The sequence below is a fragment of the Cydia pomonella genome, chromosome 15 (assembly GCF_033807575.1).
Source record: "Cydia pomonella isolate Wapato2018A chromosome 15, ilCydPomo1, whole genome shotgun sequence".
In the NCBI taxonomy this organism is placed as follows: domain Eukaryota; kingdom Metazoa; phylum Arthropoda; class Insecta; order Lepidoptera; family Tortricidae; genus Cydia; species Cydia pomonella.
Genome location: NC_084717.1, coordinates 10,197,397 through 10,225,008, shown reverse-complemented (window position 1 = coordinate 10,225,008; position 27,612 = coordinate 10,197,397). Strand labels below are relative to the sequence as shown.

The following is a 27,612-nucleotide window of genomic DNA, read 5'->3' as shown; positions in this document are numbered from 1 at the left end:
AAACTTTATACTTGGCATCAAGGTAGACTATTAGGTGTACATATATCTGAAAACTGAAAAAATTTGATAATTCGATGGCAAAAATCATATATAATCATTAGATTTATTAAGTCAAGGATCAATAACCTAACTCACTTCCAGATGACCTAGAAACATGATATTTGACACCAAGGTAGGCTATTAGGTGTAAATAGAAAAAAAAATCTGAAAACTGAAAATTAAAGAAAATTCGATTGAAAAAAATATATATATTGATAGGAAATTAAGACTTATAGATCAAAAACCTAACCCACTTCTAGATGACCTAGAGACTTGTTATTTGGCATGAAGGTAGACTACTAGGCGTATACAAAGGAAAAATCTGTAAACTGAAAATTTTTGACAACATATTATGTTGTTACTCCAGAGATGTAAAAAAAAAAAATATTTTGCCCAATCCCATTATAGGAGCTGTAAAACTGCATCCCAACAAAAATATAAATGTGAAATGAGAGCCAAGTTCAATATTGAGAATATGTGCCGTTGTTGACTCGCCGACTATGTATAGTATAGACTATTATATTTGTCTATGTTACTTTTCTATTTTTTTATTGTTTCTTTAAAAAGAAGCAAATTTAATAAAACATCAAACTTAAGAAGCTCTATAAAATATAAATTGTAATTTGAATGATGTGACGTGTAAAATTATTATTTTATGCTTGACTGTAGTTTTATAATAGGTTTTCCTTTCATAAAGAACTATTCTGTGTATTTTTTAGTTTTATTTTTAGTTGTGGAGATAAAGGAGGGTGGTCATTATTTGTCTATTTTCTTGAATAACTTCTTATACTATTTATTTCAAAATTATAAAAAAAATATTTAAGATTCCCAAAGTCTTGCAAAGTAATTTGATGCAAATTTTTAGTTGCTTCCTTATGTTGGCTATTCAGCTTTAAATGAAGATTTTGAACGATAAATATATTATAACATTCACTAGGATTTGATTGGGTTTGATGTTTGACAGTTAGAATTTTCCCCGCGTTGGTGTCGTGGTGAACATTTTTGTGTTTCACTCAGTGGCAAAATTTGTTTAACCCTCGTGCCTTGAAACGAGAGGGCCTACCGCGAACCACATTCGACGTGTTGCCTCTCTGTCACACTTGTAAATTTGTACGTAATCATGACAGGGAGGCAACACGTCGAACGTGGTTCGCGATAAGTCCTCAGGTATCAATATCAACGAGCAGTTAAACAACAACTTTGCCCCCTTCCAAAACAATAAACTATTAGGAAAAACCACACCAGAAAAAGTTTTCGTCATTCTTTGAATTCATTTTATTTTTAAACTGAGTTATTAAATGGATTGGTTATTGTGTGGATCATCAAATTAATATACAGATTCAAATAGATTGTATCTCATTATACCTACATCAAGTAATATGTTTTTGTTTTGTAGGCTGCATCTTACACTTAACACTATGCATTCAAGGGTTAAACTTTTCTCGCGATTGTCAAGATCTTTTTTATGTATTTTAATCCCTTGAAACTCGATACTCGTAAAAGACTTACGAATATATCTTTAGTATTCTGCGAATATGAACATTCGTATTCGTAAATAATTACCTATGTTTCTACAAGTATTACCTACCGACCTATTTATTGCCAGAATTAAAAAAAGGTAACTCAAATAAGAGACGAATTATACCTACTTAAAAAAATAACAACTTACTTTTATCAGTTTAAAAATCACTCTATTTAAATAGGTAATTTTATTTCACTTATATACTTAGAAACGGATGCCTGGCGCAAGTTGTGGGTAATAAAATTTAATTCATCTTGCAAACTAATATAAAAATCATTAAACGAAACTTTATTGTAAACAACTGCAGTGTGTTTAAAACATCACTCAAAAGCTCACTCGATAACGGTCCGTTCACGCAACGCCCAGTCGGTATCAGCCAATCAGAGCGCACGAAAAGTAAGCCACGCCCACAGCCTGCGCTTGAGTGGATTCTCGGTTCGTTCGTCAGTTTTTCAGATGCTTTAGTGGCGGATAGGAGTGCGCGATGACGTCGCTTGGTGAAGTTTCGAGTTCGAATAAGTTGAAGTTTAGTGTGGAGAGTATTTTAAGTAAAGATAAGGAAGTGAGCAAACCGGAGCCTCGAGCGCCGGCAGAACCTCCATGTGCAGGGTGCGTGGCAGCGCTATATCGGTGTTGTCGGGATGAACCTCCGGTCCTGCAGCTGCCTCTGTCGTTGGCGTACACGCATTTGCATCCCGCTTTGAGACCTACCACAGGTACCTATGACATCCATAACAAATTAAGCTAAAAAGATAAATTATAATTACAAACAAAGTTGCACTGAAGAATGTATTGTTTAGTACCAAAATGATTCCAAACTTTAATATCAAATTGAGGTTCTGTGTTGAGATAAAACCGAGTTTTGTTTCAAGCTTTGCCGGTATTTATTTTTTTTGCTTCACGACACTTACATGGAGGTAAGTATAGATACCTACTACATAAACTTGTGCCTAAGGATTTTTCGAATTTTTAATGTTTGTTATAAATATCTAAGCGGGAAAAGTGTAGGTATTTTGCAATATTTGCACAATAGAGCCATAATAAATCTGTATTTGCGATCCATAGATCGATCGATCTTTAAAACAAGCGAGAACATGACAAATTAAAGAAAATAAAAAAGCTCAAGTGTCAGTAAATACGTAAGGTAGAAAATAACGTTTTCTCAAACATGCAATGAAATATTGATGTTATATTCCTTATAATAGGCTACTAACGAATAGTATGACGTTTCAGGTGCGGCTAGGACAAGAGGTCATTAATGGAATTTCATACAAATCTTGCAGGCCTAGGCCGCCAAGTCCTCTTTTTTAATTTCTGTTCCACATAAATTTGTGGCACAGGTATCATGACATTCTGCCACTATGCGTATTAAAAAAAACAATAAACGATTTGGTATGTACTTAGTGCAGTTTTATTTACATAATAAATTAACATGTACATAACAAATAACACATTATTATCAATTTTTTTCTTAACTATACATATACACATTGAAATATTAATATTTCATCTAAATATTAGGCAGCGGTAAAAATGTCTACTCAAACGTGTCTCTAAGCGTACCTATAGAAAAAAAGGTTTGGCGGGAAACTTGATAATTTTTTGGCTGTAACTCTGTTTTATCGGATTTAATTTTGTTTTTTGTAATCTTGTTTTGTTATAAAAAAATCAATATGAGTTCAGACGAAACTACCAACGAAGGAATGATTATTGATTGTACCCCACCTGAATTAAGAGCCGAAGCAGGATTGGCTATACCTACTTACAGAACTAGCTGCCGGCAAAATCAAAGTCGAAATATATGGTTACTTAAATTTTATAAATTGTAAAACCAAAAAAATGCCCGCTGTTTTTCAGAATACGTGTTTTTGGCATATTTTAAAGAACTGGCAGAAACTAAAAAGTCTTCAACATTGTGGGCATTGTAAGTACTTACTCCATGCTTAATGTTTTGTTTACTAAGCATCTTTTAACCCGAATGCATTGTGTTTTAGTATTTTAAAGTGTAACTCGACAGTTTAGACTACAACACTTAATATATAGGTAAGTTTAGTTTATCTACATATCTAGCGACAGGTACTTACCTATTGCTACCTATTGAGTTCTGATTGATTATTGAGATTGAGAAGAGGTTATAATTTAATTTTCGTTGCAACAAATTGAAATTCTAAAGGTTCGTTCAGAAACGTGCTTTCGTACTTTTTTGAAGTAACATCATAATAAATATAAATGTATGAAGTATCTGTTTTCTATTAAAACCGAGTTAAAATATAGCAAAATCGTAATATACGTTAGTTTTAGTTTTGTATTGTTTAGGTACTTATAATTTCTTTAAAAATAAAACTTTGTTTCTTTTTTTGTTGTTTATTTCATTGCATGTTTGAGAAAAGCACTATATACCTATACCTCGGCGGGAAATATGGGGTTGCCCGCCTCAGACCTATTCGGCCTCGCTATGTCTTTGTCTATATGCCTTCGGCCGGCAACCCCTTTTGTCCCGGCCTCTGTAGTAATGTACTATTCCTCAGGTGGCACAGGTAAAAGTTTAGGAAAGTATCTACGACCCATAGACGATCACTTTAACGTGGATAGTCGAGGATAGAAAAGGTTTTCCTCAAGTTAAATCCTACAGTTCATGAATCTTTTTCTAATCAGAAATCGCGGACAAGGGCTAGTTTAAATAAATATATATAAATCTTATAATCAAGTTTATTTTTTGTAAAATAAAGTTTAAAATGCTAATTAACCTGCACTTTTCCACTAGCAGCCTCATAAAGCCAGGGATGTCACGAATGTCGCATTCTTCACATTCGCGAATGCTAATCCGAATGACAGGGATGCGAATGTCCAAATGCGAATATAAATGTTAGGAAATATGTAGTTGTTATTATCATTCCTAATTAGAAAAAATCTAAAACATATGTAACCTTAGAACAGCCTGTTTACTGGTCAAAATGCATTACTTGAAGACAGTTTGTATTGTACCCACTGCCGATACCTACGTAAGTCGACGAGACAGCGCTCATTCGCATTCACAAAACATTCGCTTCATTTGATGCGAATGCGAACGTCGATGCGTATGTTTAATGTGATGCGAAGATTCGTATATATACGAATGCAAATATTTGTGACATCTCTAATAAATACTATGAGACAATGTACCTACGTCGAATGTTAGGGTTATACCCACAGCGATGACTTCATCGTCTTCATCGTAGTCGTTAATTGTAAGATAATAGTGCAATATAAAGCGTAGGTTACATGCTCAGTTTACCTCCCCATAAACTGCGGCTGTAACGTCTTGATTAAATGAATGAGTTTGTAATAAGATAGCTGGATCTTCGCATAACAATCAATAGTACATTGTGCAACAAGGGCGGTAAGATAAACTTCGCAAACGAGGGGGTTAATTCACGACAGCCGCAGGCTGGTCTGAATTAAAGACTCGAGTTTGCGATATTCTTACCCCCGGAGTTAGACACAATGTTTTTCATCATACTTGCAAAAAAAAAACTAAATTTTAAGCGAAATCATTCTTAAGTATGGTAGCACTTTACATATTCATCTGCCATTTTGTCAATTTTTGACAGGTTAGGCATCGAAGACACAGAGTACACAGACCCATCCGGCGTTCAGCCACGATTGAAAATTGAATAAAAATATTTTAAACGGCTATTAAATTAACCAAATTAAATATTTTCAAACGTAAACTCATGTATACCTTGTGTTCGCGAGTCTAACGCCATCTAGCGGGCATCACAAGAAGAGGCGGAGTTCCAAGCACGGCCGCGCGGGGGCGCGGCGATAGCCATCACTTTACGACCTCATACGACACGGCACACAAGCCGCTCTCGCAATTTTTTTGCCTTTTTATATAGAATCGCCAACGTTCCAACTTTTGTTAATTTCATTTAATATAATTTAAAAATAAAAACAATTTGTAAAATTAAAATATAAACAAGTCATTGAAGAGACCCGTCTGCTGCTCCTGAAAGTAATTCAGATTCGCTAACCTCCCAAACATTGGTCCTTCGAGCCGGATGCTATCAACCAGCGCCAGGATCAGCAAGAAACGGTCAGGCCATCCATTCTTCACCTTCTCCCTTCAATCGTCATTGTGCTAAAACCGTGTCTATTTTGTAACCTTCCAGTGTCGAGCACGTGCCGCGTGGTGCACACGGCCGCCATTACGAGTCAACAACGAGTTTCGGGATTAAACTGTAAGTGCTTTACATTCTCTCACACACACCATGACTACTCCTAAAACATCAGTGACTCCAAGTACTTTAACTCTCGATATGAACGATTCGCGTACCTTGACACAAAGACGTGGCACACTCAAGGGTAAACTCACGTTGTTCGCTAAATATGTCGCTACGCTTAATCAGGCTAATTTAACGAATATCCAAAAAGTTGAGTTACAATTACGCATAAATAATGCCGCGAGCTATTATCAAGATTTCGATGTCGTTCAAACTAGAATCGAGGAGTTAGCAGATCCGAGTGACCTTCCTAAGCATTTAGATTACCGCGAAGAGTTCGAGGGGCAATATTATCAGACAGTGGCCGCAGCGTCCGAATTAGCTGACGTTGGCAACAGTCTCGTTGTTGCTAACGGCAGCGCCGCTGCCCCTGCCAGCACAGATTCCGTGGGTTATAAGGTTAAATTACCTACAATATCACTCCCCACCTTCGACGGTTCGTACGAGCATTGGTTAGGGTTTAGGGACACGTATACTTCTCTGATACACGATTCTAAGGACCTGGGTGCCATACAAAAGTTCCATTACCTGCGCGCAGCCTTAACCGGCACCGCTTTGCAAGTAATAAAGTCCTTGGAATTTTCAGCAGAGAACTATACGACCGCGTGGGAGCTTCTCGAAAACCGTTTTAATAATCATAGGTTACTAACACACAATTACGTAAAGTCACTTTTTAACACGCAATCATTAAATAAAGAATCTGCTACACAGATTAGAAAGCTGATTGACTCTGTGCTACGTTCCCTTCGTGCCCTAAAGACCCTAGGAGAACCTACAGACTCCTGGGACACGTTAGTCATTTATTTAATTGTCACGAAACTAGACGCATCTACGGAACGCGAGTGGGAGGAGCACAAGGGCTCAATCAACTTTAATCGGCAAGATTCTACCTCTCACATTAAGCTAACTGATTTGATTACTTTTTTACAAAATCGTGCAGATATGTTGGAATCTATTTCGGCTAATCATTCCAAAAATACGTACTCAAATTCGCATGACACTAAAAAGCCATCAAATCAGTCACAATCACACAATTTAAACGCAACGCATAGCTATGCTTCTAGCTCCACAGTTTCACAGTCACACATAAACAAATCCAGTTCCAAACGCACTTCGCCTCGCATTTGTCAAATGTGCAGCGCTAATCATCCGCTTTATTCGTGTAATAGTTTCCTTGATTTAACTGTTCCCGACAAAGTTAAATTGATTGAAGATAAGAAACTATGTCACAATTGTCTTCGCGCTGGTCATACAGTTGACAACTGCTTTTTTGGTCCGTGTAGGATCTGCCAGAAAAAACATAATAGCTTGATACATAGCTTGAGTAGTGACAGTGACGGTGCATCAGCTTCGGCTGGCAATGTAAACAACAAGCCACCGACAAGCGCTGTCCCCGCCACCTCGACTCATCACACTCTTACACTTAATTCGCACACACTCTCACCGCCGTTAAAACCGGTATTATTATGTACTGCAATAGCAGTAGTTGCCGATAGCAACAATAAATTACATAGGGCTAGAGTTTTTCTTGATAATGGCTCAGAACACAGTTATGTCGCACAATCTTTTATAGATAAATTAAAAACGCCTTTAGTACAGTCCACTTACAATATTTCAGGGTTAAGTAAATTAATCACGCAAACCACACACTCGTGTCAACTTAACCTACAGTCTATTACAGGTGACTACCATGCACGCATCAATTGCATGGTACTCCCTGTCTTAACGGAACCGCTGCCGACAGCAGCAATAAGCGCGCATTCCATTCGCATTCCAGATAATATTCAACTCGCGGACCCTAATTATTTCAAATCGTCAGATATTGATATATTGTTAGGCGGTGATTATTTCTGGGGCTTGTTAAATAAGGATCGTATTCCTCTCGCAGAAGGGCCTTATTTACAAGATACTAAACTTGGTTGGATCGTCGTGGGTCCGATTAATAATAAACGCATTAAATTAAATAAAACTACTTGTCATTTCACGCAAACTTTAGACGCACAATTAAAACAGTTTTGGGAGCTCGAGGAGGTTCCTAAGATGGGAGACGGACTGACTGACGACGAACGCGCCTGTGAACAGCTGTTCGCTTCGACTACGCAACGCGATAAAGATGGTCGTTTTTTGGTACGTTTACCCTTAAAGGAATCTGCTGATGCGCTCGGCGATACCTACGATATAGCTAGAAGTAGGTTCTTATCTTTAGAACGCAAACTCGAGCGTCTCCCGGAGCACAAAAAAATGTACTGCGATTTTATGCGCGAATACATTGAGCTAGGGCACATGTCACTTATACACACATACACAAAGCCTTATTGCTTTCTTGTACACCACTCTGTGTTAAAGGATAGTCTCACTACACGCTTAAGGGTTGTTTTTAATGGGTCAATGCCCACTAGTTCTGGGAAATCCCTGAACGATTTGCAATTAGTCGGGCCGACCATACAAAACGATATTTTTTCTATATTGTTGCGTTTTCGCGAGCATAGATACGTTGCCTGCGCAGACGTAGCAAAAATGTACAGGCAAGTCCTTATTCAACCAGACCAACGGAACCTTCAACTAATTTTGTGGCGAGAGAACCCTTCGGAGCCGCTAAATATTTACCAACTTAACACGGTAACTTTTGGTACTTCTTCTGGGGCCTTTCTGGCCATCCGCTGTCTCAATCAGCTGGCAAAAGAATGTGCTGACGAAGCGGTCTCTCGCACTATACTAGAAAACTGCTACGTAGATGACCTAATTACAGGAAATAATGATAAACACGCTTTAATTGATATCTGTGAAAAGGTCACCGACGTACTGCAGTCAGGCTGTTTCCCACTCCGAAAATGGGTGTTTAACTTTGACGTTTCGCAATTTTCCTCGTCAAAAATTACGTCACGTGAATTGTGTTTAGGCGATAACTGTCAAAGTAAAACACTCGGCTTAGGATGGACTAACAACACTGACGAATTTCATTACACGGCAAAAATACAACAGGATAATAATAACGAACCGATAACAAAGCGCAAAATATTATCAGTCATTTCACAAATGTATGACCCTCTCGGGCTACTTTCGCCAGCCATAATCATTGCCAAAAATTTACTCCAAAAACTATGGCTTTGCCGCTTAGATTGGGACTCGGAAGTGCCTGAGGATGTCGCATCAGCCTGGCGTAAATACATACTCACACATACACAACACATACATAGCCTCCGCATTCCTCGTTATGTAATGAATGCGTATGCGCACTGCACACAGTTGCACTTTTTTTGTGATGCTAGTCAAGCGGCCTATGGGGCCTGTGCATATGTGCGTACGCTTTCGGGAGATAATAATGAGGTCATTACAGTGCATCTGTTGTGTTCTAAGAGTAAAGTCGCTCCCTTGAAATCCGTCAGTATCGCGAAACTTGAATTGCTAGGCGCGCTGTTAGCCGCTAGGTTGTACTCAAAAATAATGAAATCGCTTAAAGTGAAATTCGATTCTGTTTATTTTTGGTGTGATAGTACAATCGTTCTTGGGTGGATCCGAATGTCACCCCACACGCTTAAAACGTTTGTTCAAAACAGAGTGTCGGAAATAAACGAGTTAACCGGGAGCGCGCAGTGGTTCCCAGGTAGCAAACTGACGTCAGTGACGCACAATTGACGTCATTTATAGGTCATAACAAGGTCAGTACTCTATTCGTCAAGAGTAGACGCTTCACTGACGTCTATTTAAGGTCATTATTAGGACGTACCATTTTGGACACAAAATTGACGTTTCACTGACGTCTATTTGGGGTCACTATCAGGACGTACTTTCTTTGTCACAAAATTGACGTTTCACTGACGTCTATATGGGGTCACTATCAGGACGTACCTTTTTAGTCACAAATTTGACGTTTTACTGACGTCTATTTGGGGTCACTATCAGGACGTACCTTTTTAGTCACAAATTTGACGTTTTACTGACGTCTATTTGGGGACACTATCAGGACGTACTTTCTTTGTCACAAAATTGACGTTTCACTAACGTCTATTTGGGGTCACTATCAGGACGTACTTTCTTTGTCACAAAATTGACGTTTCACTGACGTCTATATGGGGTCACTACAAGGACGTACCTTTTTAGTCACAAATTTGACGTTTTACTGACGTCTATTTGGGGTCACTATCAGGACGTACCTTTTTAGTCACAGATTTGACGTTTTACTGACGTCTATTTGGGGACACTATCAGGACGTACTTTTTTTATCACAAAATTGACGTTTCACGTACGTCTATTTGGGGTCACTATCAGGACGTACTTTCTTTGACACAAAATTGACGTTCCACTGACGTCTATTTGGGGTCACTATCGGGACGTACCTTTTTAGTCACAAAATTGACGTTTTACTGACGTCTATTTGGGGTCGCTATCAGGACGTACTTTTTTTGTCACAAAAATTACGCTTCACAGACGTCTATTTGGGATCACTATCAGGACGTACCTTTTTAGTCACAAATTTGACGTTTTACTGACGTCTATTTGGGGTCACTAATACGACGTACTCTCTCTCGCTCTCTCGTACGCTCTTTCTCTTTTACTCTCACTAAGACGTCATTAGAGTGACAGAGAAAAATGCCCGCAATTGACGAACGTCGATTTTCGCTTCTATTGCCCTGTTTCACTAAACGTGATTATTAATATTAGCGTAGTAACTTCTTATAGAAATTTACATCTATTTGGGGTCTCTGTTAGTAGGACGTACCATTTTAGTCACAAAATTGACGTTCTATTGACGTCTATTTGGGGTTACTATCAAGACGTATGTAACCGACAAAATAACGCGTTTCGTTTCTTGATACCAATTTGTCAATCTTGTATTGTAAAATATTTATAAAGTAATAAAAACATTTCCGTTTGTTTCGGTAACTCTAAAGTTGTTATACAGTATTTTTTTTATAGATTTTATAATTAATAACACCAAAACAAGCTTAAAATTGTTATTTTTAGAAACATCAGAAGTTGGAACGGAACGAAATTCTGACATTTTGATTGAAGCGTCATGTGTCATGTATCGTTTCCCTCCTTTTCCGTTTGCCCGGTCTGTTGTGTTGTATCGCGTCCGTGGGTGCTGTGCAATTTGAGACTCTTAAAGGTATATTTTAGTTTTATCACATGATAAACACATACTCAGTGATGAGTACATACTCAGTGATACAATTCAGTGATCAAGACGGCGGATCAATATCCATTGTAAAGAATCAGTGGATTACGCCAAGGCGTCGGGAGGTATTTTGGCCACCCGTCAAGGGATCTAAAGCTTTTGAAAAGGTGTTGGCGGATACCAAAACACCGGATGAGTAATGGAAACGATACTTCATCCAAAGAGTTTTTTGTGTGACTGGTACGTATATATTTATTTTAAGAACCACGTGGATTTTGCTATTGGTAAGTCACGTACTTAGAGGTATGGTATCTGGATGCAATATTTCTTGATTAACCGAGAGCTTACTAATGTTGGTGGAAGTTTCCGTTTTCTGTGATAGTTCAGTTTTTCGAAGATAAAATATGTAGAGTCATTGCGTTAATTTCCGTACAGATTATCAATTAATGTAATTGATTTTTAATTTTCTATTTGCGACATATAATTTTATGTAAATAGATTGATATATTGTTTTGACATTAATGATTGCAATAGGTACGTACAAATTTGTGCAGCAAAGTACGTTTATATTCAAATTTCGTCAAGTGGACGAAAACTAGTGCCGGACAAAAACCAACACACCTACATATAGGTAGTATTCTTGTTGGTATATTGAGTAAAATATGTTACGTTACTGTAGGTATGTCACAGCAGTGTTATGGATTTATTCGGATTTGTTATAGTATCTTGTAAGTTTACATATTCAGCAGTAATCTTAATTACAAACAGTATAGCAATAATTTAGTGAAGTTCCGGGTAAAACTTATTACCGGGTAAAAAAAATATTTTCGATTAGTTTAGCGATACACAGACAAAGAGACAGAAAGATAGAGTTGCTTTCACACTTATAATATTAATATGGATGGACAGCTTATGGTCATTTTCCTAAACCTATTGCTGAGACAAGTAGCAGCATTTTTGGGATAATTTTACCTTGCATTGTGTCTGTATTAACATAACTTCTGTAGTGTCCAGGTAAATGGATAATTGACTGTGCTACTAACCACTTACTACCCTGTTCCTACTTCATCCTACATATTTACCAATAACCTTGTTTTAATTGACTGAGGGATGCATTATGTTGTGTTCATTTATTATTTTTGCATGTTGTGTGTATTTTTTATTTTATTTGCATGTAAAGACGATATAGATAAAGCCAAAAGAAAACTGAAACTGGTCGAGGAGACATCAGACTTACAGACTGAAGCAGAAGAAGAACCAAATTTTAAGCGGAAAAGAAATAACAGATATATTTCCACAAGCGATGAAGATGACGGTCACATAACGCCACCACCAATTAAGAAAAAAATCTTGAACAAAACAGCTGCTGCTGATTACTATAGAGGTAAGTTGAGGTTATAGCCAACGGGCCATTATTATTTATGAATTAAGTCCCGCCACATTGAACAATTATGATGCTGTAGATACTTGTTGCATGTGTCAGAATAGTAAGAGTAGCATTTTTTTCTAAGGTTTATATTGTCAATATTCAGTTTAGCAACTTCATAGGTGTGCAAAGTGTCAGAATTTACTTCATAACTGCCATTTTATGTTGCTGCTTTCTCATAATCAAACAACTTTCAGCCAGTTTATTTAATGTATTTTTGTCCCATGGTTCTCATGCAAATATAATATATGATATATCAGGTGCTTCCTATAACATTAGAAAATAATTAAACCATATTATTGTAACTCCTCAAACTGATCAACATTTGTTCAGCAACTTTAAAAAATTATGAAATCTTCAGATTTTCTCTTTTTCATACAAATTATATATTATTTTCAATGTATCTGTTATCACAGTTCTAAGTATGGGGAACCCCCAAAATTTATTGTTTTTTTTTCTATTTTTGTGTAAACATCTTAATGCGGTTCATAGAATACATCTACTTATCAAGTTTGAACAGTATAGCTCTTATAGTTTCGGAAAAAAGTGGCTGTGACATAATCGGACACACAGACGGACATGACGAATCTATAAGGGTTCCGTTTTTTGCCATTTGGCTACGGAACCCTAAAAATGAAATTTTTGACAAAAACTTATTTTGGTCAATATATATAGCTAGCTGCTTACTGCTTACTCTGTTATATCCATTAAGTGTTTCTTCTAGTCAAATTTATCTTTTTGTTAGAACACTGTTTTGGCATGGAGAGACAGATGGAAGGTTTTTCCTTTTCTGGTATGGACCCTTTAATATCAAGAGTAAATAGATATATTTTACAGTACATATGGGGCTACTTTATAGCACTAGTGCGAGAAGTAGCATATTATGTTACTGTGTCGAACATTTAAAGGGCCATATGTACTGTAAAACGTTGTACGATACATGTGCGAATAGGTAATTCGCAACTCGTGTCGATTTAAAACACTCCCTTCGGTCGTGTTTTAATTTATCGCCACTCGTTTCGAATTTCCTATTTTTCGCACTTGTATCGTAATGTACTATTGTGTAGTTTTTTTTATATAGAAGTATGATATTACAAAGAACTCTCAAAAATATTGTGTTATGGTTTGTACAGATATCCGTCAGGCTCAGCCAAACATTACCCGAGATTCCCGGGAAGCCCCTTCAACACCAGAAAGTAAGTAAATCATAATTAATACATACCTAATAGAATATTATTCTTACCAGTAAGCCTAGCACATGATTGGCGCGAGAGTATGTCGCCGCTAGATAGACTACCCATCTTATTCTAACTGTATTAATTACAAAGGGACGGGTAGTTTATTTCGCGGCGACATAACCACAGGTGATTTATTTTTTAGGGTGTCGTACCAAAAAGGTACAAAAGGTTAATGGTGCAACTCTGTCCGTCCGTCCGTCCGTCCGTCTGTCTGTCTGTTTGTCACATCGCTATCGATTTAGAATATTATAGTCATCAATAATGCTAACCCAAACACACATTGAAAGTGTTATTTTTCTATTTTATTTTTATTAAATATGAAAAATGCCCCATATGAAGAGAGGACAAAATTTCAAATTACTAGGTCTAGTGGGGTATCGTTTCAAAGATCTTAAATGTATATTTCAAAAAAAAATTTGATTAATTTTTTCATAGTGAAAAATAATCATTAATGAAGGGAAATGTAAAACAAATTGTCACCTGAGCCGAAGGCGAGGGTGGCAAACACGCGGGATGGAATGTCCTACGTTTCCTCCCGTGGTGCGCATACTATTTTTCTGCTCGACGGAGGCGGAAAGCGGCAACTTCGTTTAGCGCAGCGGGAGCAAAGTTGACGCTTTCCGCCCAGAGGGCAGAAAAAATATAATCATGCCTATATCTTGAAAACTTTTTTGTGACTATCAAAAAACCTTTCGAAATTTAATTTGCAATTTAACCTCCTTTGCTGGTGTTAATTATACTTGAAATTCGTATGAGATTACACAAAAAACACCTTTTTTTCAAATAAAACAAAAAAAATTGAAATCGGTTCGAATGATAAAGAAAAAAAACAACATATGTACACAGGTCCCGCAAATTAGTTAGCGAATTTGCCGATAGATGACGCTGTACACAATTATACTTAGTATACTTCTGGTCATTAAGTCTTTTGTATTTTTACATGAGATAATTGAAAGTTTGTACGGAACCCTCGGTGCGCGAGTTAAACGAACTCTCACTTGACCGGTTTTTTTTATTCTGGACTGGGTAAGTCGGTCTAAGCGTGCATTGTATTATTAATACTCATAGAAAATAAATATAATACATAAGTTAATGTTTTTTGCCAACAGAAACCCTCTCATTGCTGAATGTAGTTGACGGGCTTCCTGTCTTGACAAACAGTGTCCTGCAAGGTAAGATATCAATGTTTAACCATCTGCGGTGGTTTGATTTTAATGTTCATGTATGTGTAATATGTGTGTGGTGTTTATTCCTATGTTCATTTCTACAGAGTAAACAGCTATAGCTGGTTTGATACTTCACGCCGTTGTATGGGAACCTTGCACTTTGTGACTATGCGCTGAAACTTGGCATCGTTGATTCTTAGCTGGTTCAAAAGTCTGCCCTGTCTGTCTACTTGGGGTTGCACGAAGGTCAATAACAACTGGGAACCTACATGGATGGACTTGCCTGTTGCTGCAGAAGCATGTCCCTCCCGGTCTGGATCTACCAGCTAAGAATCGACTGTACCAAGTTTCAGCGCATAGTCACAAAGTGCAGGGTTTTTGTGCACTATCAAACCAGCTACTAGGACGATTTTTAGAAATGACGTATATTCATCTTTATTTATTGATAGGTAGGTACCGGAAAAGTTTTGTGTTGTTAATATTTTTGACTTGTCAGATTTAACAGAAGACGGCGAGGGGCGGCTAACTCCGGTTTCACGCATACGTAGTCCTTGGTCGCGAAAAGAACAACCACCGAATCTCGGCAGCGACGTGCCAGCAACGCCATCGTGCGGTCAAGGATTAAAAGGTAGGTAAAGGTACAAGTTGAAACACAACTACGCGTCGCTGATCTCGACTTCATGTCGCCGCGTCACTGACTAGTTTCTATGTATTTCTATGAAATAGCATTCGAACGCGGCTACACGAAGCCGAGCTCAGCGACGCGTCGCTGCGACGCGTATAATGATGTATATCCATCGTTGGCGTCAAAAAGGTTAAGACACGCTTGTTGTTCACGGCTGGTAGAACGTTAATACTTTGCCGCTATATTATTTATACATACATACATACATACATTCGGTATCTTACCTGCGACCCATCACTAATACATTATTATATTAACATAACTGTCTTTCAGGTTTGCAAGATACAGTGGTGTCACTACTGACCCACATAAAGGCCCAGAATGATATAATCATCTCTATTTTGCGAGAAAAACATACAAGATTGGATTTAAAACCAGAGTTCAAATTTCCCATCAAAACTTCGGAGGAGTTGAAAATTGTGGAAAAATTATTAACGTCACAAGAAAACCATGCTAACGTGGTAAGTTTTAAGTTTGTCAATGCGATAGTATCATCGAAACTACAAGCGTACCGGATAGGTATAACAACCGGCATAGCCTCGTAACGTCGTAAGTAGCCGGGTCCACACAGAGCGAGCATACGCGCGAGGATATTGCCCCGTGCTTATGGTCGCTGTGTGGACCCGGCTAGTCCCGTGTTTTTAGGAAGCAGGAGTCATAACTGCCGAATCTACTATTTATGAAGTACAAACTAGTACGTTTTTTAATTTAATACCCAAGTTTTAATACCTATGTGTTTCTTAGCGAGTGTCAGGATGACAGGACCATATATTTATAACGAATGTTACTCCAAGTTTTAGTACCTTTTTAGGGTTCCTTACCATAAAAGTACTAAAGGGACCCTTATGGTGCCACTCTGTCTGTCCGTCCGTCCGTCCGTCTGTCACATTGATAAATATCTCGAGAACTACTTAAGCTATCGATTTGAAATTTGAAATAGTCATGAAGAACGCTAACCCTAACACTTTGAAAGTATTATTCTTTAAATTTATTTTTATTAATTGTGGAAAATGCCCAATAAGAAGAATAATTATGAAAGGTACAAATTAGGTACTAAATCTTTGTCAAAAGTTGGATTCTATCGATATAACCCCTACAACTAGGGGGAACTGGACTTGGTCCTATCAACCTGACGTCAGAATGGCTGACCACTTTATTTTCAATATTTAGAGATTTTAAGTTAAGTACAAATTTTTCGATGTCAGGTACCAAATAGTACAAAAAATTGACACTCAACGAATTGTACACAGACAAATTGGTTTTTATACGATTTCAGAGAAATACCAACCCGTTATTTTATGATCTGCAGTATAGTTAAGTTTGTGAATGTTTTTATAATAAGAAATATTTACAGGTAGCCTACTTCAAGAGCCTTGGTGGACAGGGCGTTAATAATAAAGTATCTAGAGTTATGAAAGTTGCATTGTCTGACTCTATGGCAAGCAAGTACAACTTTTACGGTAAAAGATCAGACAAGAAGCCATTTGCAGAACTACGTCTCCGGGCGTGTGCAAAACCATTCGATGTAGAAGGAACCCACCATCAATTACAATGTCACTGCCAGCAAGCTTGTTGTGGATCAGACTCTGGTGAAAACAAATTCGGATTTTAGAAGAAATTCAAAGTGGCGGCCGTGTTTACAATCTTTGACTACGAATTCATATAAGGGTATCTTTCGGATCCTCAGATGTAATTTGTTATCGTGACTAGATCAAATTTTCCGTCGGACGTACCGTTTTTGAACTACAAGAAAAAAACTTAAAAATAGCAAAAAAAGTTCCACAACTTCTGGAATGGAGCAAACTCGGATTACACAAATTTAGGATCAAATAAAGGTATTAAGACGATTTGACTGGCCTCTTAAAATACTTAAAAAGTACCTTGTTAATATGTAGTTTATATGTTATTATTAAACTACTAGTTCCTTGATGTACATTTGGGGTTTTTTATTTTTCTTGCCCCCGTTCAGCATCGCGTCGCATGCAATTGACAAATAGTCGTCATTGGGAAGTAACGGTTGCTTAATGATAATGAGTTTAGTTAATGAATTGGCAAAATATTTCGTATGTGCAATATATCAATTGAATCTTCAATAAACGAATGATAACTGGCTTAAATTGAAGTCCCATTGACGTCTATTGTATTTGCCAATTGAACGTCATTTTGTCGTTAATATGACTTCTTTTGAAGACGTCGTAGTATCTTGCATACATCACAGCAGGGTAATAACGTAATACTGCGTACGTACGTTAGGACGATCCAAATGTCATTCATTGTGTAGAAATATTACATTTGGATCGCCTCAACGTACATACGAAATTTTACGTAATTGCCCTACAGGAGACGTCTATATTACGTTACTAAAAGACGTCCTACTAACGACGTTAAAAGACGTCCATATTACGTTACTATTGAACGTCCTACCAACGACGTTGGAAGACGTCTAAATTACGTTACTAAAAGACGTCCTACTAACGACGTTAAAAGACGTCCATATTACGTTACTATTGAACGTCCTACCAACGACGTTGGAAGACGTCTATATTACGTTACTATTGAACGTCCTACCAACGACTTTGGAAGACGTCTATATTACGTTACTAAAAGACGTCCTACTAACGACGTTAAAAGACGTCCATATTACGTTACTATTGAACGTCCTACCAACGACGTTGGAAGACGTCCATATTACGTTACTATTGGACGTCCTACCAACGACGTTGGTAGACGTCCATATTACGTTACTATTAGACGTCCAATACGACGTCGTTAGAGACGTCGTGAGGCTATGACATATGTTCGTCATTTCGAACGTCTGTACGACGAAAGTAGCGACGTCATTAACGTCTGAAATGACCGTGAATGGACGTCGTGACGACGAAAAATTGCTACCTGGGTTACATGTAAGTAGCAAGAATAACGCAGCTGATTTAGTTAGCCGCGGCCTTGAACTTGACGCGCTTATCAACAATTCGTTCTGGTTCAATGGACCGCCCTTTTTGCATGAACCAGAATCTAACTGGTTACCTAGTACTTTATCGCGCACTTCCAAAATAATACCGGCCGATTTACCTGAAATAAAAACAAACACAATTAGTATGACAGGCCAAATTAACACCGATGTATTCCAATTCGACAGGTTTTCGTCATTTAACCGCTTAAGGCGCACGGGTGCTTATGTTTTACGATTTGTAAACAACACACGCATTAAAAACAAAATAGATCGTAAAATTGGCCCGCTGACTGTTGACGAATTGAATGCATCGATGCAACAACTGGCGCGTCGTTCGCAAATGAAATCTTTTCCTGTTGAGTATGATAAGATGATAAATAACTTACCTGTTAAACACACGCGCGGGATTAATAAATTAAATGTACTTCTAGACACAGATAGTCTGATAAGGGTCGGTGGTCGTATTAGTAATGCGACTAGTTTTACATACGACAAAAAACATCCGATTTTGCTTTGTTCGAAACATCGTTTCACACAGCTTTTGTTTCAGAGTGAACACATACGATTACTGCATGCTCCACCTAGTCTTCTGCTTGCTACTATCAAAGACTGCTGGTGGCCTCTCGGAGGCACTAATTTAGCAAAGCGTGTGGTACGCACCTGTGTAACCTGCATCCGCATGAAGGCGAAAACGTTTGCACCTATTATGGGTAACTTACCTTCATTACGTTTGGAACCTGGGTTCGCCTTTATGAGCTGCGGGGTAGACTACGCGGGGCCAGTATATGTACTTAATCGTAGGGGTAGGGGAGCTAAACCTCAAAAGGCTTACATCTGTCTGATAGTATGCTTCACGACGCGCGCGGTTTATCTTGATTTGGTCACAAGTCTTAGTACCGAAGGATACCTACTCGCACTTAAACGCTTCATTTCGCGCCGTGGTAAGCCTAACGTCATATATTCCGACAATGGCCGTTGCTTTGTAGGGGCAATGAAAGAACTTTCGTCGTTCCTACAGGGTAACGCGAGTAATATCATTGAGTGCGCCGCTAATGATAACATTAATTTGCATTTTAACCCCCCTTATGCTCCACATATGTCAGGTTTGTGTGAGAGAGCTGTACAGTCTTGCAAATATCACCTGAAGCGCGTTATTGGCAACGCGAATTTAACTTTTGAGGAATTTAGCACGGTTTTGGCACAGTCCGAAGCCCTACTGAATTCCAGACCCATGCATCCTCTTTCCACAGACCCAAACGACCTTTCCGCATTAACTCCAGCGCATTTCCTTATTGGCCGACCGCTGACAGCGCCGCCCTACAAGGACTTGACGACAGAGACGGGTCGGCTCCCACGCTACAAGATGCTGGAGCAAATGCGACAACACTTTTGGCAGCGGTGGTCAAAACAATATATTTCTGAGCTGCAAACCAGAACGAAGTGGCAGACTCACGGCCAGGATATCATTCACAACTCCCTAGTTCTGGTCAAGGAAGATAATCTACCACCTCTCAAATGGCGTTTGGGACGGGTGGTAGCTTTGTTCACAGGAAACGACGGAGTTTCTCGCGTCGCTGACGTAAAAACAGCGAGCGGGGTCATACGCAGGGCTTTCACTAAGCTTTGCCCTCTCTTGATGCCGCCAGAGAGTGAAGCTGCGCCAACCCCATCCACATCACCACAACCACATTGAAAGCGGGTGCTTTCAAGGCCGGGGGCATGTTCGCGAGTCTAACGCCATCTAGCGGGCATCACAAGAAGAGGCGGAGTTCCAAGCACGGCCGCGCGGGGGCGCGGCGATAGCCATCACTTTACGACCTCATACGACACGGCACACAAGCCGCTCTCGCAATTTTTTTGCCTTTTTATATAGAATCGCCAACGTTCCAACTTTTGTTAATTTCATTTAATATAATTTAAAAATAAAAACAATTTGTAAAATTAAAATATAAACAAGTCATTGAAGAGACCCGTCTGCTGCTCCTGAAAGTAATTCAGATTCGCTAACCTCCCAAACACCTTGAAATATAATAAGTATATTTTACTTATAACCTACTTGGTTCGTATGAATTATTGACATAAATTAAAAAAGCTAAAACTCCCTAGGGAGTTATAGCTTATTTTTCACAATCCATAACTCTCGCGGCAACAATATAGGCTTATACAGCTGCATGAAATACTTAAGACCTTTTTCGAGCCAGTATGATGAAAAATATTTTAATAGCATAACGATACGTTGAAATAAAATCATATGACAAAGATTTGAAAGAATTTAAATGGCAAAGGAAATAAAAAGATTTAGCCAGTAGTATGCCAAAAGTATGAAATAAAATGAAAATTTACGGAAGGGTTTATTATTTGAACATACCGAAGTATATAGTTATAGTAGACCGAGGCGAATCGGATCACAGGTATGATTGTAATCATGATGAAAGATCCGTGGATGTCTGAAATATTGCATTAGGGTCAATTTCATCAAACGAGCATATTTTTATTTAATTTCCATAGAATTTTGATTTTATATAATTAAATGTAATGTGATAATTCGTAGAAAAATAAAATAAAGTCAATATTACTTTCGGGGAACATATTCATGAAACTTTGTAAGAATTTCAATTTGAAAATTCGATACGGGAACGGGATTTTTACGTGGATTGTTAAATTTTGGATTTTGGTTTTTATTGAGTCTGATTATTACAATCATAATAAGTTTTAGAGATTACAACGAATAAGTAAAGTTTTTTTTTAATTTACAGATAAAAATTGCAAGTTTCCTTTTAAACTTTAATGTCCATAGTGGCAGCGTCGCAGCCACAAATGCGTTTTTAACTATTACATTACAGAAACAAATTTTCACAAGAATTGTCATTATCTCTAAAACAAGACCGATTTCAGTAAAATTTGTATGACATTTTAGTCTCTAAATGCGGGCAAGAATAGGTACACCTTTAAAATCTGTGGGTTTTACTTTTACCAGCCCACGGTGTATATATTTTATGAGATAAAATATAAAGACTTTCTCCAAAAACATCGGCAGGGATCGTGCAGTTTAAAAATGGTTTCTCTATACATATACCATTATGTTGAACAGTATACCGGCTCCCGCTGACGTCATCACCACCGCAGCAGCCAGCCCCGCGCTGTGACGTCACGTCGACAGGCAAAAGGAAGCGCTCGTGGTCGCGCGCGGTCTTCAGCAACCTGCAAAGGAAGGGGCTCGAGAGGCGGTTCCAGATACAGAAATATATCACCAAGCCTGATCGGCGGCAGCTGGCGGCAACGCTAGGGCTTACTGACGCGCAGGTAATACATACCTGGGTAGGTACTACATACTGTCTATGCCTACATTTTAGCGCTTTCCCAGATGCGTCCTAAAAGCCCAGTGTCCCGTTTTGGCAACCTAATCCCGAGAATTGGATCAGGCATTGCATGGTGTTACCGAAAACGACTGCTATCTGACCTTCGGCTTACAATATATATTCCCCTTTACCGAAGTTTACTTAAACCCATCTCCGGTTTCAAGCCGCACGCGGCACGCCTTACCTTGCTGCTAGATCACCTAGCTCTCTATAAGTGTGTATTTTTCATATAAACACACTTAAACTAGACGTAGGTTTTACTGTTATAGTCTGTCAAGCAATTTCCGTCAGTAGAAAAAAAGCGTCAAATTTAGAAAATGTAGGCGTGAAGGGTTATTTAACGTTCCATAGAAAATTTGAATTTTGCGCCTTTTTCTACTGACAAACATGTTTGACCAGCTATATAAACCAAATTCAGGTTTTTATTTATTTAGGCAGTGTCTTACCTGAGCGAATAACTCACGAACGCAAAGCGGCGCGGCGCGGGTGAATTCAATCCTTTGATACCTATGGAAGTGTCCTACGTGGGCGATCTCCGAATGCCGTTGGGCCGCCGCGCCGCGTCGCGTCGTGTCGCATTCGCGAGTCATCGCCCACGTCAGCCGCGCTGTTAGTCTTAACTATCAGAGCATAATTATTACCTTTTGATAATTGATTATTTATTATTATCTGTCACACAAGTCGCGCAGTATGCCGTTCCGCTCACCTCACTGGCTCCACAGAAAACCAGCGCCGTTGACAACGCTTAGTCGTGCCAACTGCAATGCTGAGTGGAGACCATTTCAGCCTCACATCCTTATCTGTTCTGTACTATTCAACTTCCACTGTTTCTTTATTTTTATTTTTTAAATTCTTGTTGTTGTTAATGTATTATCTTCTTTGTAATAATTGATGTGTTGTCTGAATAAATATAATTCTATTCTATTCTATTCTATTCTATTCTATTAATTTTTGAAAATTTTTCAAGCGGAATGTATTTCATACGTTATATCATGATCACTTATTATATGTTATGACTTATGAATCTTATGATTGACAGGTGTGATGTCGCGTCACACTGTGTGCTGAAATTCGGCTTTCATTGTCATAATAGGTACCAAAATTGTTATTTTAAATTTTAGGGTTCCGTACCTCGAACGGATTAAAACGGAACCCTTATAGGATCACTTTGTTGTCCGTCCGTCTATCTGTCTTGCAAGACCCTTTTTCTCAGGAACGCGTGGAGGTATCAAACTGGAATTTATTTTATTTTATTTTTATTTTATTTTATAAGACACACCAACAGTACATAAACAAAGCTAGCAAAGTAACAAGTATAGTGGCCACGTATAATATCTATGCACCAATAACAGGTGTGCAACAACACTCAAACAGTTCGAGGCTTTTTACACTAGGTACATTATTAACTACAACTATACATTAATAGATTAAGTGATTGAAACATGCATAGGAAAATACTAACTACTACTAATAGTACTAATATAATATTACAAGCATATTAAGTTTTTTTAAACATTCTGCGCTTTAAATTTTGAATAGAATCACTAAATATGTCTATTTCGAAGTTTTGTTGAAGTGACAGATTATTCCAAGTTACTTGCATTATATGGACCGGAAGTGACTTGCCCAGTTTAGTCCTGGTAGAACCGGGGCGAAAAATAGTGCGACGACAAGACCGTGTGCTAGCTTTCGGTACTGTAAAGTTTAAACCTCCCAACAAGTAAGGTTCCGCGATTTTACCGTTTACCAATTTGTGTAACAGAGCCATGTCAAGGAAAGACCGCCTGAGTTGTAAAGAGGACATTTTAAACCGTTGAAGTCTCTCTTCGTATGTCAGGTTTTTACGAACTCCCTCGTTCCTTGTCTTAAATACTAAAAATCGAGTAAAGGAACGTTGCACTTTTTCCAGTCGATTGATATGCACTGCGTAGCCAGGATTCCAGACTTGACAACAGTATTCAAGACGAGAACGAACAAGAGCATTGAAAAGAGTTTGATAAGTGTCAACGCGTTTGAAGTTTTTGCCAATACGCTTTATGAACCCAAGCATTTTATTACTTTTATTGATAACTGAATCAATATGATTTACAAAGTTTAACTTAGAGTCCAAGCATACGCCAAGATCCTCAATATTGGAAACTTCCCGAAGCACAACGTCATTCAGATAATATTTTGAGTCAGCAGGTAATTTTTTCCGCGTAAATTTAATAAAGAGGCACTTGTCAGCATTAAGAGTCATATTATTTTCCAGACACCAGGTATTTACGCTATTCAAATCATGTTGTAATAACAAAGAGTCAGTTGTTGATGTAACTACTTTATAAAGCTTCATATCATCAGCGTATAACAGACATTTGCTATGCTTGACAGATGAAACTAAGTCGTTTATAAAGCAAATAAATAGAACAGGGCCAAGATGCGAGCCTTGAGGAACCCCCGAAGTTGCCAAGTACGTGTTTGAAAAGTATCCGTCTTTCACTAGTCTTAGCGGTCTGTTAGACAAATACGAGTAAAACCATTTCCACATCTCGCCTGTGACGTTAAACTGGTCGAGAAGCTTCTGCATGAGGATACTGTGATCCACTTTGTCAAAAGCGCTACTAAAATCGGTGTAGATGGCGTCTACTTGGTGACCTGAGTCAATAGCTGTACCAACGTCGTTCACGTAGCAAAGCAAATTTGTAGAAGTGGACTTAGAGCTTATGAAACCGTGCTGCAAAGGAGAAATTATTTCTTTAACATGCCAAGCCAGTTTTTTACAGATTATGCACTCGAAGACCTTAGGAAAAATAGATAAAAGAGATATCGGCCTATAGTTAGATACCTTCGTCTTATCACCTTTCTTGAAAACCGGAACAACGTTAACCTCCTTCCAGATAGTAGGGAATATGGACAGTCGTAATGACTCGTTGAATATTTCCACCAATGGGGCAGTCAAAAATGTGCTACATTTTTTTATAAAGTACGGTGGAATGCCATCAGGACCGGGGCCCTTACTGACGTCGAGGGCTTTAAGCTCCTTCATGACAGATGACTCGTTTACACGCACTGAAGAAAAAGTGTTGTTTAGTGCATCAGTAGAGATTTGTTTGGGCACCGCATCACCTAATGGAGGCTGGGAAAGTCCTGAAAATGTAGAAGAGAAGTGACTTGCAAACATATTACATATGTCGGAATCATTGTTGGCTGTTACATTTCCAATGGACATACTAGAAGGAATAGAAGAACTGTTTTTAGGCTGTTTCCGTGAGTTTTTGACAAAAGACCAGAATTTCTTAGGGTTAGAATGCAAATCGTTTTCTACAGATGACATATAATGCGAGTAGTCGTTATTTATTTTAGTTTTAACCCGACTACGAAGCAAGTGAAATTCTAAAAGGTCACGAGGATTATTTGTTTTTTTGTATCTTTGTCGACATTTCTCTTTCTCTTTTATCATATTGATAAGGGCAGAACTAAACCAGGATGGGTACATATAGTTACGAGGTTTTGACTTGGGGATTGTAATCTCTATAACGTTATTTAAGATTTTATAAAACGTAAATTTATATCAAATACTCAGGTCTACTGTCCCTTGGAGCTGTGAAAAAATCAAACTTCTAAGCCAACGCAATCAAAAGATACAGCCGTTTATGCTCCAAATTTTCGCCACTCGCAAGGGAACCAAAACCTACAAGGTACTTCCCGTGAACTCAGAATCTTGAAATATGGTATGGTGTGGTACAAAAAATAAATTCCCTTCAATAACAGCAAATCAAACTGTAGTGTCCTCGCAGATGGTTGTACTACGAATGATCCGTCAATGAGAGCCGAATTTCAGCCCTCAGTGCGTTAAATGCGACATTTTGAGTAAAAACAAAGTAGTTTTTTTTTCATGTAAAATAATTCCGGAATTATTTTATATGGAAAAATAAGTCGTCCATTTTTTATAAAACCAATGCAAGGCCCTCAGCACACGGAGCGTAAGCGTATCGTAACGCGCGTAGACAAGATGCCAATCGTTAACGCTCCGTGGCGAACGAAACGCAACTGATTCTGTCGCACTAATATGAAAGAGTGATAGAGAGAGATAACTACGCTACGCTACAGAGCGTGAACGATTGCCATCTTGTTTACGCATCCAGGGTACCCTGGGCACCAAGCGTCGCGTCAGCGTTTTATAAGTGAAATCCCATTAGTTGAGTTGAAAACATGGCTTTACTGGCGTCAGATGTCTTCGGCGGATGTTCGACGATTTTATTTTCTCGTCAGATGAAGATTTTTGATTGATTGCTTGATTATGTCAGAAGTTTTGTTTTTTACACCTGCATTAGGTACGCTACGTCTGTCGTAGGAGGCGCCACCAAAGAGCATATAATCACTACGTTGGCGCCACTACCACAATCCATCACAATCTGAGGGTCTACCGCGAAGCAGTAAAATCGAAATTTCGTTATCTAACCTCTCTATCACTCGTGCATATTCCAGCGATGAAGAGGCAGATAGCTAAATTTCGTTTCCCGGTAGGCCCTTTGTAAACAAACCACCGTGATGCATCAATGATATATTTTATTATCTGTCGAAACTTGTCATAAGTCATAACCTCATAACACAGTGTAAGGCACAGTATGTATAAGTTACTCTATGGTTTACGAAAGGTGCTAGTGCTGCACTCTGGCGGTAAAACATTGCATTAATACTCCCTATTTCTTCCAAAAAGTTACCTAAGTAAATAAATAAAAAAATCGTTTATTTCCAAAAAATATTCACTTGGATCGTTTTTATGACCTCCACACTAGGCTTTGCCTGTCCCGCGGAGAGATTGATAATCCTTAATACTAGATAATGCAATAATACTTATAACGAATAAAGTTTAAATTAAATTATTAGACACAGTATTATTAGAGAACTGAGTAAGTACCTTAACACACACGTCTAGGTACAGACATCTTTAAGCTATCAGCATATTTTTGAATTCTTACCTCCTAAATCCATATTTTTTTTACACCCGAGTGAATAATAATATAAGGGCCTAGCTGACGCGGATTATCCGGAACGGACGCCCCGTCTAATAAGAAATTGTATGAACTGCGCTAACTGGCGCGGGCGCGTGCGACGGATTTGGCCTGGGAGCAGGACCCGCGAGCGTGCGCACGCGGCGGGCGTCCGCGTCAGCTAGCGGAGGCCCTAAATTTCAATTCGTTCCATTTGCTAAACTTTTTCATCTCTCACTCCTGATGTAAGAACAGCCAGGGCAATTGCAACTACTCTATAAATACGAAAAATCTAGAGCTAGAGTTACCTTTATTCATAGCACCTTTCACCAGTCATAAAAGATAGTTCACCCTTGGCATAAGTGACTCTTAGCTCTACACTTCTTGTATTTGGCTGACCTTTAAGTTAATACTTTCTTTACCTACAGGTGAAAGTATGGTTTCAAAACCGGCGCATGAAGTGGCGGCACACGAAGGAGGGCCGCACAGGCGCTCCGGGACGGGACCCCGATGCACCCGACGACAATGAAGAAGTAGATGTCGACACACTTAGCGATTAGGTTATTGGGAAACACTGCGGCGCACGCTATGCGAATCATGGGAATTTTGTCTGGTGGGGTCAGTAGGAATAAAAAAAAAAAAATATTATTATTAGGATGGTCCACCTGTCCAATGTGCATTGCGTTTCACGCTCTCATTAAGCAAAATTTGAGACCCAAACACGCATTGGACCAAGAAATTAGATATGGTGGAATATCACATGAATACCACCACCCTTAGGTATGAATATTTTTATTTCGATTTGAACATCACTGAAAAATGGTCAAATGATTTGTGATAATCTGATAATGTTAATATTTTCAAAAATAG

The 27,612-nt window shown here is 38.4% G+C and overlaps 3 protein-coding genes across 3 annotated transcripts; all 3 read left to right on the top strand.

The window, feature by feature from the left end:
* Window positions 1-648: 648 nt before the first annotated feature.
* On the top strand, window positions 649-27,605 carry LOC133525755 (H2.0-like homeobox protein). Its single transcript, XM_061862134.1, has 3 exons — window positions 649-2,277; window positions 21,502-21,713; window positions 27,171-27,605. Exons 1-3 carry the CDS (start codon window positions 2,046-2,048, stop codon window positions 27,300-27,302), a joined length of 576 nt encoding a protein of 191 aa, XP_061718118.1. The 5' UTR covers window positions 649-2,045; the 3' UTR covers window positions 27,303-27,605.
* Window positions 5,282-20,366, top strand: LOC133525748 (uncharacterized). The gene is made up of 2 exons (XM_061862121.1): window positions 5,282-5,781; window positions 18,961-20,366. The coding sequence occupies exon 2, from the start codon at window positions 19,090-19,092 to the stop codon at window positions 20,101-20,103; it is 1,014 nt and encodes a 337-aa protein (XP_061718105.1). The 5' UTR covers window positions 5,282-5,781; window positions 18,961-19,089; the 3' UTR covers window positions 20,104-20,366.
* LOC133525749 (uncharacterized) lies at window positions 10,706-17,390 on the top strand. Its single transcript, XM_061862122.1, has 6 exons — window positions 10,706-12,326; window positions 13,502-13,564; window positions 14,716-14,778; window positions 15,269-15,400; window positions 15,731-15,918; window positions 16,812-17,390. The coding sequence occupies exons 1-6, from the start codon at window positions 12,053-12,055 to the stop codon at window positions 17,067-17,069; spliced, it is 978 nt and encodes a 325-aa protein (XP_061718106.1). The 5' UTR covers window positions 10,706-12,052; the 3' UTR covers window positions 17,070-17,390.
* Window positions 27,606-27,612: the final 7 nt, after the last annotated feature.

What these genes read in the sequence shown, in the direction of transcription:
- LOC133525749 (XM_061862122.1), top strand. Translation starts at nt 12,053, where the DNA reads ATGCATTATGTTGTGTTCATTTATTATTTTTGCATGTTGTGTGTATTT. An exon ending in GACAAACAGTGTCCTGCAAG is followed by an intron (nt 14,779 to 15,268) that starts GTAAGATATCAA and finishes TTGACTTGTCAG; the next exon opens with ATTTAACAGAAGACGGCGAG. An exon ending in AAGAAAACCATGCTAACGTG is followed by an intron (nt 15,919 to 16,811) that starts GTAAGTTTTAAG and finishes AAATATTTACAG; the next exon opens with GTAGCCTACTTCAAGAGCCT.
- LOC133525748 (XM_061862121.1), top strand. Translation starts at nt 19,090, where the DNA reads ATGAAGGCGAAAACGTTTGCACCTATTATGGGTAACTTACCTTCATTA.
- LOC133525755 (XM_061862134.1), top strand. Translation starts at nt 2,046, where the DNA reads ATGACGTCGCTTGGTGAAGTTTCGAGTTCGAATAAGTTGAAGTTTAGT. An exon ending in CGCTTTGAGACCTACCACAG is followed by an intron (nt 2,278 to 21,501) that starts GTACCTATGACA and finishes TATGTTGAACAG; the next exon opens with TATACCGGCTCCCGCTGACG. An exon ending in TAGGGCTTACTGACGCGCAG is followed by an intron (nt 21,714 to 27,170) that starts GTAATACATACC and finishes CTTTACCTACAG; the next exon opens with GTGAAAGTATGGTTTCAAAA.